General features: G+C 35.9%; 1 protein-coding gene across 2 annotated transcripts in view; it reads right to left on the minus strand.

Annotated features, from left to right (window-relative positions):
* The window catches only part of CAB39L (calcium binding protein 39 like), a 98,438-nt gene that overhangs the window by 23,639 nt on the left and 57,695 nt on the right, over window positions 1–17,104 (minus strand). For both annotated transcript variants that reach the window (XM_082675732.1, XM_082675733.1), the window contains 2 exons: window positions 14,947–15,065; window positions 1,468–1,636 (listed from right to left, as the gene is read on the minus strand). In XM_082675732.1, the coding sequence (XP_082531858.1) occupies window positions 1,468–1,636; window positions 14,947–15,065 (288 nt within the window). The remainder of the gene's footprint in view (window positions 1–1,467; window positions 1,637–14,946; window positions 15,066–17,104) is intronic.

Consider the following 17,104-nt stretch of genomic DNA (forward strand, 5'->3'; position numbering starts at 1 on the left):
GAGCACCTTACATACGTTATTTCTAATCTTCACAACTCTGCAAAAACAGAGATTATTTTCCTCATCTCACAGATGAAGGACATATAGCAAGTCAGGTACAGAGAGAGATGGAATTCATACCACTTCTTATCATGTTGATTCTTAGAGGGAGAGGTGAAAGAGATTGTGGTTGTAAGGAATCTTTTTTGGGAAAGGACAATTTGTAGACAATACCATGACAAAAACATAAGCCAACAATGTGAAAACACCAATGACTAACTGGGCAGTAGTCATCTTGCAGTTCAAAACAAAAAAGGTTAAGCCTAAGAAGTTAAAAACAAAAGCCCAAACCAACCAGCCAACCAAGTAAACAAATCCCCTTGAAACCAGCTACTTAAAAAAAAGTGACTTATGGTCATTACATTATATTAACCAGAGCATTTTGGTAAAATATAGATAATAGGCATTTTCAATATCAGTAGCATACTAGGAAAGTTTTTAAGGTTATTTAGATTTTCAAGGACTTAAGTTCAACGGAAAATATGCTCATGTACAAATCACCATAGTTTATTTTTGTGATTCAATATTGTGCTGAAAATTAAACTGAGCTGAACATATGATGCAAGACACTATTATCAAGTATAGTTTATTCTATTAAATATTGAAAAATCTTTGGGGAAATTTTCAAAAATAAATGCTCAGTTGAATTTGATCTTCCCCCTCCATTGAGTTGTTCTATGTTTACAGTTATTTGTGAAGTCTTATTTAAGGATTTTTAAAAAAGGAACTAACTTGCTTCCATGACAGCAAAGAGTCATCAGATTTGAAAAGGAAAAAAATGGCACTACAGTAGCTACTAATAGAGAACATCTCCTCAGTTGTTTAGGAACAGATATTTGCTAGAAAGAAATGGAACCATCCTTTGTGTTAAATGTCCTTCTTCCTATCTGATGCACCAAGGCCCCTCCTACCATGTGTTCTAGATATACTCTTGGGGGCTTCATCTGTAGCCACTGTACAACTGTTGTTTTGCCAGGTGAGACTTGTCGCCTATGAAACAGAGAAGGCTCCTGGGGTTTCTCAATACCCTGAGCACAAGTCCATGTTTCTTGCCCTCGCTGCTCCTCTTCTCTCCACCCACCGCCAACTCTCCTTAGAGTCTGTCCCCTGTCCTTTCCTCCTCTTTTCCTTCCTTCCCTCACTCTTTGCTCTTCTCACTGGTTTTCTTCTTCCTTACTCTGTGTCTTTGTCTTCTTCATAAGCCCCTATGAGCTTATGACAAGCATTTTGAGTTGCCTTTTCCACAGTGTGACAGACGGGTCTAATTGCATTCTACTTACTGAATCCTCTTATGATCCACATCATACACAGTTGGCTATGCTCTGACCTAAGGAATACAACTTTCTGCTTTTAAAAGTTAAACTGCCTCTTAGAGCCAAATAACTAAATGCTGAAGTTAAATAACCCAGCTGATTCAGAAAAAATTACCTTAAAAGTAGCAAAGGCGTCTGAAGCAATATCAAATGTTGACAACTCCACATACTTAAAGAAATCTCTGAATTGATTAGAAAAGAGGATGATTTTCGCAAGCGGTTCATGTCGAATACATTCTCTCAGCATAATCCCACAACGTAAGGCGATCTGTGGGGTTTCATATCTAAAGCATAAACGAAAGAGAAACAGAGAACAATGTTGTTTTATTAACAAAATAATATTAATGGTATCAAAAGGACCATTTCAATACTACTGTTAATGGAAGCATAGATACCATTTGTCACAGTTCATTCAAACACCATTCTTTCAATACCCACTAAATATCCACAATGTGCCTGGCACTATTCCAGATGTTGGGGACAGAATAGTAAGCAGACAAGGTCACTGCCTTCCTAGCATTCACAGTTTAGTGCAAATGTTTCTGGTGGGGGAGGAGACAGACTATAAACAATGAAAAGATAATTTCATATACTTCAGTGCTGTGAAACTGAAGACAATAAAATAGGTATACTATAGAGTATACTTAATTTGCTCTACTTTAAACTGAGTGGTCAGGGAAGAGGCAAAGCATTCAGGCAAAGGGAACTAACTGTAAAGGCTCCAAGGAAAGAACCAGCAGCTTTGTAAACCAAGGTAAGGAGTTTCATTTTTAAATGTGATAGGAAGCCTTTGGATAGTTTAAAGAAAGCAATTAACACAGTCTGTCATATGCTTTAAAAAAGATCACTCTGGCTACCTGTGGAGAATCTTGTAAAACAGGGAAGAATGAGCTGGGGAGCTAGAGTGGAAGCAGGGAGACTAGCTATTAGGAGGAACAGAAGCCCAGCTAGAGATGATGGGGACTTGGATTGGGGTAGAATAGTAGTAGAATAGAGGACTGTGGGCAGGTCATGCATATTATTCAGGGGAAGAGTCAACAAAACTTGTACATGTTGTAGTTGGGGTAGGGTGAGGAATAAATTTGGGGTGAGGGAAATTGAGGATTCAAGAATAATAAAATAATATTTACATGAAATTCAGAATCAAGAATAAAATCTCTTTCCCACAATTTAGGAAACAGGCTACTTTGTAACATCAAATTTATAAATACAGTAGGGAAAATAGCAAAGAAAGGTATTTGAGAGAATTCATTAAACCAGTGTGGTATTTATCCATTTTTTCCCCCATTTTTATGTGGAATAATATTCACAAATATCATCTGAATATTCCCTGAAAAACTCATATTGACATTAAATGTTAATATATTCAGATAGGCACTATTCTTTGCAGAATATTAAAAAATGCCAATTTATAGTGTTAGCAATTTCTCTTATCAGAAGAATTTGAAAATCAGCTTATTGGCATGCATGGAAGAGTTATAAGGTGGGTTTTTATTAAAGATGTTATAAAGATGGGTACGTTTTCTGAAATGTGAAGGAGAAAAACACTATCATTTATTAATAGAGTACTTAGGAGAATATAAAATGAAGACTGTTGACCTAGAGAAAGAACCTAAGGGGCAGACAATTAAAATCCAGACTTATTAGTAAGATATTTATGGACTTTCATAATTTTGCTTTAAACTTAACTTTTCAATTTCATCTCTCATCACATTCCTTAATTCCTTGGGGTATGCCATTCTCTCAACCTAGAATGCCCTTCTCCTTAAGTTTCCATCTCTAAGATTCTCTCTCGTCTTTCAAGACTTAGTTCAAATGCCACCTCCTCCTTGAAGTGTTTCCAATCACCTACCATTCAGAATCACTCTCCCCTTCCTTCATACTCCTACAACAGCTTGTCTGTAATTCTACTTCAGCACTTTTCTCATTCTACACTATAGTACATTGCAATTAATTGTTATAAATCTGTTTTCTTTACCTCATTACAAACAACTTAATTGCTAAGGATATGTTTTACTTATCCTGTTACCTTCTCCTCTCCTCCATATGGTGCCTATGTCTTATTTACTGTTACCTTCCCCCATCCCTACCCCAGTCTCCGAAGAGTGCCTAGGATAATGCTTTTCACAAAGGCATATAATGAATTTAATAAACTTCAAACTCTGATTAAAATTCTTAATACTAGAGGACTCTAATGAGACACAAACTTTGGCTTAGAGAAAAAGCTGTATGATCTCTAGCCAATGTTTTCTCATTTCTTAATTCAATTGTCAAACTGAAACTATCTATAAAAAAGGTTTCTACTCCAACTTTTGTGTATAATTAGTTCTCTTTTTTCTTTCATTTGGTGAAGTTTATTGGAACCATCTGTGATGCACTGACTATTCTTGAGAACCAAGAGAATATTTTAAAAGATGCTACTCTAGGTCAGAACACTTGTCATCCCATCCTAGTAGTTTGTGCCCAAGAGTGGAACTGTCATTTCTCTGAGATGACAACTTCTTAAAGTTAGGAATATATTGGGATATATAAGGAAAGTCCTAATTTTCCTCAGTACCTTTAAGGAATTTATAATTCACATACATCATTTCAACCTGACTACCCTCTAGGATATTGACTTTTGATAGTTTATTGCCTACTATATAAAGAAGTCCTCCATAAGTTAAGCCTACCTTAAGTTTCAAATCCCAAGAACATTAATATACTTAGGTTTGGTAAAGAATCAATATTTGGGCTTCCCTGGTGGCGCAGTGGTTGAGAGTCCACCTGCCGATGCAGGGGACACGGGTTCGTGCCCTGGTCCGGGAAGATCCCACGTGCCGCGGAGCGGCTGGGCCCGTGAGCCATGGCCGCTGAGCCTGCGCGTCCGGAGGCTGTGCTCCGCAACGGGAGAGGCCACAACAGTGAGAGGCCCGTGTACCGCAAAAAAAAAAAAAAAAAAAAAGAATCAATATTTACCTCATCTATTTTATTCTACTTGTGGATAAGTGTCTCAAGGACAAAAGACCACGACAAATCACTATGTTCTCCATAACAATTAACTTAATGGCAGGTTGCTGATAAAGGTTAATCCAATGAATGTTGAATCACTATTTTATAGAATTGAATCATATCTTCCTACTGATTTGCAGTTTGGATCATATAGTCCAGACTATATAATTAACTGTGTCATTGTGCAGAATGCACACTACTTTTATGCATGCTTATTCAAATAATAACAGTGTGTAAGATCTGTTTCAAATTTAATAAAAGCCAAAGTGTAAGAGAAATGATCTCATCTAGCAGTGAGCTACAGTAAACATTACACAAAAAATGGTTAGAAGAAAGATCTTGTGCAAGAATATCTCAATTTAAGAACACAGATTATATTATGTAAGGAGAAAAATGACTTTTGTTGTTACTGATGGAAGAAACAACGTCAGCAAGCACTAGTAAAAGTTTTGTAAAATGCCATTCAGCAAACACTTGGCCTCCTCAATATAATCAAGAAGTTTTGCTTCTAACCTAGAAACATTTGCTTACTTTAAAAATAGTGAGCTAACTCTGTCCACTGAAAAGGTCTAGAAGAAATAACAATCCAATGTCAATGAGCATCCCTAGCATCCAGATTATAGTCCCTAAGAACCATTTCTAACTAAAACGAGAAAGAGTCCTTGGTAGAGATGGCTAATTCCAGGTCTGTATTAGAAAATGTACAAGATGGGCCAGAAAGCAAGGAAACTCTCACAAACTAATGGGAGTGATATCAAAAGGACATAGGTCAACTTGAAGAGGCCACAGACAGATGATCAAGCATCAAAAAAAGTTTTTAGGGGCTTCCCTGGTGATGCAGTGGTTGAGAGTCCACCTGCCGATGCAGGGGACACGGGTTCTTGCCCCGGTCCGGGAAGATTCCACATGCCGCGGAGCGGCTGGGCCCGTGAGCCATGGCCGCTGAGCCTGCGCGTCCGGAGCCTGTGCTCCGCAACGGGAGAGGCCACAACAGCGAGAGGCCCGCGTACCGCAAAAAAAAAAAATTTTTTTAAGTACGACTATATAAGATGTATGAAAAAACACTAAGTCCACTAGTTCATAATGATACTACAGGGATACAGGGGTGAGGAGGAGGAGGAGAGAAGAAGAGAGGAACAAGGGGGAGAGGGAGAAAGACAGGGGGAAAGAGAGAGATAAATAAATGGACACCAATGGAAGTTCCTAGGTTAACAATTTATTACTTTCTAAACTGATAATTGAAGGGAAAGAACTAGGCATTTATTCTTCCTCTCCAGTATGGACTGTACTTCAGACTAGTTAAATTGTGGTGGAAGAGGGAAAGTTATTCTCTATAAAACTAGTCCAGTCAATAAATACATAAGGAATAATAAAGTTAGAAAATCACCTTTTTGTAACCCCTAAGGAAATGACTGAATCAGGCAATGTTCATCAGTGGATGATAAAACAATTAAGTGTAGTTGATGGGGAACTTTATAATGGATTAGGCTGCCACCATCTGAACTCATTGCTCAGTCTTAGCATTACTAAATGTATGTCTCCTGATGTGATGAAACACAAACTACACAGCACCACTTACAAAATATGACTGCCATAATAAAACTGAATCTGAATCTAATCAAGCCTTTAAATATAACCTCCAGTGAAGCAATCTGACAAACCTAGAATAAAGGAAATTATGTAGGATAACTGATTCAGTTTTTCAACAAGTCAATGGCATAAACATGGGAGAAGGTGCTGTTTTAAATGAAAAGGGACTTAAAAAAGACTTAAGTGACATTATAAGCAAATACAATAAGTGGACCTTATTAGAATTCTTGTTTGAACAAACCAACTAAAATTTGGGGGGGCAATCAAGGAAATTTGAGTATGGACTGGGTATTAGTTATTAATGAATTATTATTAATTTTTAAGTGCAAAATTACATTGTAGTTATGTAAAAATTCTTATTTTTGAGATGCGTATTGATGTGTTTAGGGTTGATATGATGATATTACATGAGATTTGAGATTTGCTTTAAAATACTCCAGTCAAAGAAAAAAAAAAAGAAAAAACAAGGGAAGAGGTGTTGGGAAGACAGATGAAATTAACACAGCAAAACACTGACGGTTGTTAAGGCTAGGAGATGAGTACATGGGATTTCTTTGCACTGTCTTGTTTTGTATATGGTTGAAAATTTTTGCAATAAAATTTTTACAAATAAGATTATTAGGAGAAATTTATTATTTTAATATTGGACTTCTGGAAAATCTTCCACGGGCAATGGTTCTTTACGGATCACTGAGAGCAGTTTAGTGACCTCACTCTCAAGTTCTCTCAGTACCCTGAAATGTCATTTGCGTGGGCCAGGAGAAAAGTTCGTTTGAAGTGAGAAAGTCCTTTTTAATGATCTTTTCATAAAATTTGGGTTCCAAATCCTTTTACTGTGTTTTGTATCCCATATCCAAATGATTCTCCTTGATGGACAAGAATCAATTTCTTTCTGTCTTACATTCTTTTTTTTTTTTTTTTTTTTGTCTTACATTCTTTATGGTTAGACTTAGGTCCAGTATAGCATGTTACTATCATATCCCTAAATGACATCATTTTTTTTATGATTTCTGTCTTTTTTTCTTTTTTATTATTATTTTTATTGGAGTATAGTTGATTTACAGTGTTGTTAGTTTCTGTGGTACAGCAAAGTGAATCAGTTATACATACACATATAACCACTCCTTTTTAGATTCTCTTCCCACATAGGTCATTACAGAGTGTTGAGTAAAGTTCCCTGTGCTGCACAGGAGTTTCTTTTTAGTTATCATTTAATATATAGTAGTGGCAAAGCACTTAGTTCTGTTGAGACATGTTCTTACTAACATGTTTAAAGAATTGAGGTAATTTCAAAGAGCAATTCAACTAACAGAATAATGCTGACCTCCATCTTGAGCCATAGTCATCATCTGACTCCACTGTCTAATCTTCTTTTTTTTTGCATTTCTTTTCTTTTTTTTTATTTTTTAGATTTTTTTTTTTTTTTTTTTTTTTTGCGGTACGTGGGCCTCTCACTGCTGTGGCCTCTCTCGTCGCGGAGCAACAGGCTCCAGACGCGCAGGCCCAGCGGCCCTGGTTCACGGGCCCAGCCGCTCCGCGGCACGTGGGATCCTCCCAGACCGGGGCACGAACCTGCGGCCCCTGCATTGGCAGGCGGACTCTCAACCACTGCGCCACCAGGGAAGCCCCTATTTTTTAGATTTTTATTGGCGTATAGTTGCTTTACAATGTTGTGTTACTTTCTACTGTACAGCAAAGTGAATCAGCTATACATATACATATATCCTCTCCTTTTTGGATTTCCTTCCCATTTAGGTCACCAGAGAGCATTGAGTAGACTTCCCTGTGCTACACAGTAGGTTCTCATTAGTTATCTATTTTATACATAGTATCAATAGTGTATATATGTCAATCCCAATCTCCCAATTCATCCACACCCCCTTTGCCCCCTTGGTATCCATATGTTTGTTCTCTACGCATGTGTCTCTATTTCTGCTTTGTAAATAAGATCGTCTATACCAATCTTTTCATATTCTACATATATGCGTTAATATACAATATTTGTTTTCCTCTTTCTGACTTACTTCACTCTGTATGACAGACTCTAGGTCCATCCACATCCCTACAGATGACCCAATTTCATTCCTTTTTATGGCTGAGTAATATTCCATTGTATGTATGTACCACATCTTCTTTATCCATTCCTCTGTGGATGGACATTTAGGTTGTTTCCATGACCTGGCTATTGTAAACAGTGCTGCAATGAACACTGGGGTGCATGTGTCTTTTTGAATTATGGTTTTCTCTGGATATATACCCAGTAGTAGAATTGCTGCATCACATGATAGTTCTATTTTTAATTTTTTAAGGAACCTCCGTAATATTCTCCACAGTGGCTGTTATCGATTTACATTCCCACCAACAGTGCAATAGGGTTCCCTTTTCTCCACACCCTCTGCAGCAATTATTGTTTGTAGATTTTTTGATGATGCCATTCTGGCTGGTGTGAGGTGATACTTCATTGTAGTTTTGATTTGCATTTCTCTAATAATTAGTGATATTGAGCATCTTTTCATGTGTTTGTTGGCCATCTGTATGTCTTCTTTGGAGAAATGTCTATTTAGCTCTTCTGCCCATTTTTTGACTGGGTTGTTTGTTTTTTTGGTATTGAACTGCATGAGCTGTTTGTATATTTTGGAGATTAATCCTTTGCCAGTTGCTTTGTTTGCAAATATTTTCTCCCATTCTGAAGGTTGTCTTTTGTCTTGTTTATGGTTTCCTTTGCTGTGCAAAAGCTTTTAAGTTTAATTAGGTCCCATTTGTTTACCTAAATGACATCACTGTTTGATATCTGAATGCACCAATCAAATTATGTCCCCAGTTTTCAAGCAACTTTACAAGAGATAATTCAGTAAAAATGCTGATTTTTAACAAAGAGCTAAACCTCTAGCTAACCTAGAAAATGGTAATGGGTAAAGCTGGTTCCGTTCAGGGCTTCTTGTCTACTCTGTCCTCAGGGTCTTCTATAATTACCTCTCCCTTCTTATCTCAAGGGCTTCAAATCTTATTAAGGACGTATTAATGGTTAAGAAGATGGGATTTAGAATCAGATCTGGATTGAAAAATTGGCTCTGTTACTTATTAGCTGTATTTATAACCTTGAGCAATAGTCTTACTCTAAGTTTCAGTTTCCTCATCTGTAAAATGGTAAGGATAATACCTAGTCCTCATAGTATTGTTAGAAGGATTAAATGAAATAACATAAGACGTTGAATGTAATGCCTGGCACACAGCAAACACTCAATAAATGGTATCTATAAAACAGGATGTGAGGCAATGAGTCTAAAGTTTGGGTTAAAAAATAAAAGAAGAATCATTATAATATAGGATAAAAACCAGAGAAGTCATCACCAAATTGTTGATAATGGTTTCTTTGGGAAGGATTATGGTATGCACTCCCTTTCTATATTATAGATTTCTAAAATGTTTGAATTTTTAAAATTTATTTGTATTGAAGTATAGTTGAATTACAATATTGTGTTAAAATGTCTGAATTTTTAAATAATAAACATGTATTACTTTGAATCAGAAAAAATAAAATGTTTTAAAAATATCTACTCTTACACAACATTATAAAGCAATTATACTCCAATAACGATATAAAAAAGAAAATAAATAAATAAAAATATCTACTCCTCTTCATCCCCAATATCACCACTAAAGTTCTGGCCCTAATTATCCCTTGCTTGGACTCTTCCAAGCTGGAATCTCAGACCCCCAATTCTCCAAGCCATTTTCTATACTGCCACCAGAACTCATCACATCTAGTCCCTGGATGGCTCCATGTTGCCTTTAGAATAACATTTAGACTCCTTGGTAGGACTGAAAGACTTATGAAAGACTCTTCATAACTTGGTCTTAGCCCTTCCAGCTTTATCCTCATCCCTACTTTCCATTCACACTAGGTTCCAGCTGCATCAGAATTCTTGTCATCCTCCAAACACATTGTGCAATTTGATGCCTCTGTGGCTTTGCATGGGAGGTACCTAATCCTTCTACTCTCTGTGTCTATTTGGAAATTTTCTACTTTAAGACCTGCTTCATTTTTGACATCTCAAGCAGAGGTGATGACTTCTTCATCTGTGCACCCACAGAATAAACTGGTAAAGAAACAACAATGAGTTGTAATGAGTTATCTCTGCTCACTGTAGACTATAACTGCTTGAAGACTGGAAAGCTGGATATTGTTCTGAGAGCACAGATTCTGGAGTCAGACTACTAGAGTTTAAAGTATACCGGCTATGTGACTTTGGACAAGTTACTTAACCTCTCTGGGCTGCAGTATCCTCTTCTATAAAATAGGTATAATAAAAATAACAACAACAAAAACAACAATAACTATCCACAGGACTATTATATAAATACAAAGCAGGGCCTGACATATACTAAGTACTATGTTAACTACTACAATTACTATACTTACTATTATTAGTGCTATTATTATTGTAGACCCCTAATAAATGAACTAATAAGCAGTTTTAGCCTTACAAACTAATCTAATTATTAACTTTTCAGAAGATATGGAAAGACGGTTTATAAAACTTTCCTGATGAATCAGATTTGAGGGAGTTATGCTTAAAATAAACAATTCCTATTTTTCTATTGTGTGCTATAATTACATGAAAATGGAGTCTTAGAAATCTGTATATTGAGAAAGTGTTTTTTTTTTTTTTGAGAAAGTGTTTTTTAAATTAAATGACTCAAAATTACTTTTTCCACATATTGAAAATAAATGAAAGCTAAGTTTTTTCTTAAATACAGAAAAAATGACATATAATTATTATAAATTATCCATTATAATAGGATTCCTGGTAAATACAGGTGATTAATGAATAGAAGAGTTCATATTTGAAATATAAGGAAAATTTCTACTTACATCAATTTAATAGTTTGTTCAGAAACTGAGTGATCTTTTGCAACAACTAATTTGTAAAAGAATAGTAGTCATTTGAATTCATCATAAAGTTCACCACCAAATAGGACAGAGACACATTTTCAAATAATTAAAGATAAAATAAAGATATACTGATTATTCATACTCAGTAAATTTTATATGTAATCATAATTGCAAAAGTGCCAATGCCCCACATGTTTTATCGAATCACATATAAATAAATATAATCTAGTAGGAAAAAGTTATTAAAAGAGATTCCAACCTTTATCATTTGTCTCTCAAAATTATTGATTTATAACTTACAGCACCACTTCTCAAACTCCCTTCCCTCCTCTAATTTACTCTGCAGCTACTTTGGAGCCTCCCACTAGTAAACCTCCAAAACCCTCTCCTGATATTAGTGGGTTTTCTCCCTCTGATTCCTTCCTCCTCATCTCTAAGTCTTGTTTGTGCCAGTGGACATAACCTTCTAGCTTAGTCTAATTCCCCTGCCTGGCTTCCTATCACTAGGTTTTTTTCTCAACTCTCTCTACTGAAAAAGGAGAAGGGGTGGGAGAAATATAGGGGACAATTACACATTAATGAATCCTGTGCACATCACAAATAATAAAGGCTCACTACAGATCTGTAATATGTTCCAGCAGATAAATTATTAATGAATAACAATTAGAATTAGTTGTTTATCTTGTCTCGTTATTTCTAGAAAGGGAAAATAAAGTTATATTCTCCAATATAAGTTGTAATTCTTCACCAACTTAATTTAAAAAATAAATATCCCATTACGCTAAATTTTCACATCTTCCACAAAGCATATATAATGTGTCAATGTATAAAATGTATATATATTCTATCATATATAAAAGGAATGAAAAAATTACCCTACAACCATACTTTATAATTTATTGGATTGCTTTTATCTGAATTCTTAAAGCTTAACAGTAATAATTTTCATGTGTTTATAATTTCCTTGGTAAGAAGACACTAAATTCATATCTTTAGCAGAGCCACTTGTATCTGGTGCAGCTCTTTGACAAAATAAATACAAGGCAGTTGCCATCCCCTGACTGCTATTCAGTGACAGCAGCTACATGAAGGAGATCCTCCAAACAAATAATTCCCACTCCAGGAATGAAGTCCGTGGAGTTGCGTGTATCCTTCACATAACGACCCCATGGTGGAAGATACTGTTTTAGAACATCCACACAACTTCTCTTCCACATCAGCTGACAGGCTCTCCAATATATTTTTAGGACAACACATTTTAGCATTCTCAAGGGATCATTGATTTACAAACTAACTTTAAATGATTATTAATTTATCTTCACTTCCTGAAACACAAATCTGATATTCTTCTTCCCAAACTCTCCAATGACTCCCCATTTCCTACAGGATAATGTCAAATGCTTAGGCTTAACATTTTAGAATCTCCAGAAGGGGGTACAAATTGATCATTCCAGCCTTATCCACCAATGACCAGCTGGGCAGATCATAACCCATTACATTTTGTAGATCTTATCTGAGCTAGAAACAAACACTTCCCTTTATAGTATTATTCTGACACTTGGGTATGGTCTTAATTGTATTTGTTTAAAATTGCACATATATCTCAATGTGAACTGCAGCTCTTAAGAGGGATAGGGATAATAATTTTTTAGACTAGTAGTTACTGAGTACTGAGTACCATGTGCTTGGTGCTATGCTCTGCGAGAACTACCTCAGTAAAGACTCAAAATGACATACTGAAGTAGGTTTTATTATTGTCTTCATATTACAATGAGGAAATCAAGACTTAAGGAAGCTAGGTAACTTACCCAAGGTCTTAGCAAGTAAATAGCAGAACCCTGACTGAACACATAGGTCGGTCTGACAATGCATAGTTTAAGGCATATAATGCAACATTATCTTAGCGCAAAGGTAATATTACAAATTTTATAGATAAGAAAACTGAGGCTTGGAAAAGTGCAGTGACTTGCCCAAAGTCGCAGAGCTAAGAAGTGGAAGAGACAAGAAACAGGAAAAATCAGAGAGCAAAAAAAGAGCTCTTATAAATTAAAAATAGGGTCGCTGAAAGGAGAATTCAGTAGAGTTTATCTTCAATGGAAGATACAATTAAGAACATCTCCTGGGTAAGCTGGGATGAAGTGAGAGAGTGGCATGGACTTACATATACTACCAAATGTAAAATAGATAGCTAGTGAGAAGCAGCCACATAGTACAGGGAAATCAGCCCGGTGCTTCGTGACCACCTAGAGGGGTGGGATAGGGAGGGTGGGAGGGAGACGAAAGAGGGAGGAGATATGGGGATATATATATGTATAGCTGATTCACTTTGTTATAAAGCAGAAACTAACACACCATTGTAAAGCAATTATACTCTAATAAAGATGTTAAAAAAAAAAAGAACATCTTCTGACAAGTAAAACAAAAAGACAAAGAAACAGAAAATAGAAGAGATATGAAATCAACCCCAGAGATTTAACTTTGACTAACAGGAGAACGAGAAAGTGAGAACAGAGAATATAGAAGGGAATAAATTTTCAAAGAAACAGTATGTGACAGAGAATGTTAACTGTCCACAGAAATCCTTTCTCCTCTTCTTCCTGGGCACTAACTACATTTCTCAGGTTTCCTTAAGAATTAAGAGGTCAAGTGACTAAGTGCTCTCAAATGGAATGTGAGTGCGAGTAATGGAAGCCATTTCCAGGCCTGGCTCATAAATTCTCCCAAGTACTTTTGCCTTCTTGTGGGCTGAAATGGCAATCAACAAAGTGATCTTAGGAACCACATGTTGAAGGAACCCCTGCTGACCTAGAACATCTGTTCTTCTCTATTATGTGAGAAATAAATTTATCTTGTAGTTGGCCACTCTATTTTGGGGTCCATTTGTTATAAAGCTTAAGGTTTGTTATAAGTTTAGCCTACCCTAACTAATACATGATACAAGTATATTTCCCTTTCCAGAACTGAAAGACTTAACTCTCAGTAAAAACAATATTTTGTACTAAAAAACAAAGTAATTATAGTACACTACTTTGTTCAACAATGAATAATAATTACATAGCTATAATAATATAAATGTGACTAATAAAATTAAAAATTGTGATAAAGTATATTGGGAGGGTTAAGAGAAGGAAAATGGAGTAACAGTGGTGGTGGAAATACTAAATTGTCATCTAGTCTATGAGAAAGTTAAAAGATATTTTTTAAAATTGGTAAATCAGAAGTTAGTAAAAGCCCATTATTGATAATATAGAGGTAAATACCAGATGAACAAATAAAAAAGATGAAAGTGGTTGTCTTTGGGCAATGGGACTGAGGAATAGAGAAGGAAGAGACAAAGAGCTGATGTTTGTTGATATTTCTGATTTTTAAACTATGTGGTATGTATTATTTTGATACAATAAAATGTTTTAAAATGTACAAGAAAGGATTCGGGAATTGAACACAGACGAGATGGACTAGAAGAGCATGCTAGATTCAAGATGGTAAAGTAGAAAGATAGAGAAGGGGAGACAAAAGATAGTCTGCTATCCCCAAGCCTTTCTACATCCATATTTCTGGTTTTAGGAGTTGGAGCAGCCTCAGAATGCCCAAGAAACATTTGTAAATGAGTATACATAAAAAGTAATAATCAGGAATTCTATTATCTGACCCGACTTTAGTTTTTTGGCTGCCCTGTGGTCCCATATACATACAGTGATATTTATTCTATCCTCACGTGAAGCATGTCACCATAGTAGATGCTAGCCATTGAAAGGATATCGTGTGTGTGTGTGTGTGTGTGTGTGTGTATTTGTGTAATGAGGGGATTCAGTCTTATGCAAAGAGGCTAAGTGGGCAGCTAGAAAAAGGGCAGATTGGAAAGCACAAGCAATAATGTAATAGGAAGAGATAACAGGAAAGTGGAGGAAAGAGAGGCAGTAAGTGGAAGGGAATTTATTTAAAAAGGATTTTGCTGCAGCCTGACTAATCCCAGAGACATAGATTTGGAGGGCTAACTTCAAGCATGGCAAATATGAATCCAAAAGGGATCGTTTTCTCAAATGAGGCTAATGCTATATATTACTTTTAACAACTTTTCTAAACTCAAACCTACTTTAAAGGAAAGCACGCACCTACCCTTTGAGGAGCATAAATAGGATATGAGGATGAGCACTAATGTACTCCACAGTAGGACTCCGAGTGCCTATCTGTCGTCTCAGGATGTTGTTAAATATCTGGGTCACATCTTTTTTCCCCTGTTAAAGAAACAACGAACCATTAAGTTGTATACTTTAAATGGGTGAATTGCATGGCATGTGAATTATTTCAAAAGCTGTTTATACACACACACACACACACACACATTCCATTTAATATGACATAGTATTTTCCCACCTGAGATTGTGAATTCTTTGACTTAATTTGTCTAATGATAGGTACAAAATATATAAACAACCAAAAAAATCAAGATCAAATAAAATCAATGCCCTACACATATAGTAAGCATTTCAAACTGTTAAATGCATGAAGTACAGTCAAAGCTTGTGTGTCAAGGCTTTCTGATTTCTCATTTTTATAGTAATAAAACCAAAGGTTAAGGACCACTTTTTAATGAGGGCCAGGGAACAGAAAAGGATATTTAGGGAATGGAAATTTTCAAAAACTTAGGACCATAAAATGGCTTATTGAGAAGCTGATCCTGGAGTGCTTATTTTGCTTATTTTTTATAAAACGTAGCTTATTTTTTTTAAACGTAGCAATCTCTAATAATCATTAGAGATTAAATTAGAGATGGACTAGAAGAGCATGCTAGATTCAAGATGGTAAAGTAGAAAGATAGAGAAGGGGAGACAAAAGATAGTCTGCTATCCCCAAGCCTAGAGATTAAATTATCACAGTAGGAAGTTTTCTACCTTTTTTTTTTTAAACATCTTTATTGGAGTATAATTGCTTTTCAATGTTGTGTTAGTTTCTGCTGTATAACAAGGTGAATCAGCTATACATATACATATACCCCCATATCCCCTCCCTCTTGCATCTCCCTCCCACCCTCCCTAGGAAGTTTTCTGCTTCTTTGAGCTGCTTTCTAATTCAAACTGAACAGTTGACTTTGCATCCAGCCTATTTTCACAAGGCACACCTGCCTTTAAAATGAATGCATCAACTCTTACATGCAATACATTTTCATCCTTTGATCTCTTATCACATTGTGTTTCAAAACATCAAAGAGTCTAAAGCTGTGTCTTGAATAGTGCCCAAACATCAAAAAACACAGCTCTGAGTTTGATCCTGAGCCCACAAATCAGAAACTTTGCAATCTCAGCCATAACTCTTTTTTTTTTTTACCTCATTAGAATATGCTGAAGTATTTTTTTTCATCAGCAATTTTAAGGCTTAAAGGATTAGACAAAAATTTATGGCTATAAAGTAATGAGATTTTCTTTCAAACAATTTTAACCCAAAGGTCTGTCTTCTAACTAGCCGTTATTCACGTAACAGCAGGATCCTCCAATACTTTCCTCACCCCAATGGACCACTTTCCTCTTGATTCCTGAAGAAGAAAATGGGTTTGCCACACAGATTCCTGAGTCAGTCTCTGCTACCCAATCTAAAGCAATGCCTTGGGCCACCATCACTGTTGTCAGCTCTGGATTTCAAATCCCTGCTCCTAGCTCCTCTCAGCCCTTGTTCATTGTCTTGCCTTCTACAACTAGTTATTTTCTCAGCTAGTTATTTTATATACTGTTTATCCAAGTACAGAAAACCACCTCTTCTCCTTCATTTGACATATACTATTAGTACATAGTTCTTTTATCAAGGGTTTAAGGGTAACAAAGGGTAATTATAGCACAGTGCAGAAACAACTTCAAATTGAATCCTACACATCATAATTAAAGATTATTAAAGATTCCTCAGCATTCCTGATCATCTTTTTCCTTAAGCCCCTTCCTCTGTCATGGCTCTGGAGCCTTCTCTCTCCCTTACTCCAGACCCTTCTCCTATCTCTCTTCTATTTCCTACTCCTATCAAATTTAGCCAAAGAGACGGCATTTCTCAAATTTCTGTTATTTTACTCTGCAAAGGGAATCTAAGCTCTTTTCTTTCAGTCTTTTTCCTTCCAAACATTGCCTAGAGACCTCACCTTTCACAACTAACAAAAAAGCCCATGTAGGTGTCTTCTAAACAAAAGTTCTTTTTTTTTTTCTGTAAGGAATGCTCCATCCTTTTAGGTTATCTGGCAAAAGCTGCAGCCCTTCCGTAAAGTAATAATTTTCCTTTCCTGTTATAAAAATAT

The sequence above is a fragment of the Grampus griseus genome (assembly GCF_964374135.1).
Source record: "Grampus griseus genome assembly, chromosome: 18".
Taxonomy (NCBI): Eukaryota; Metazoa; Chordata; class Mammalia; order Artiodactyla; family Delphinidae; genus Grampus; species Grampus griseus.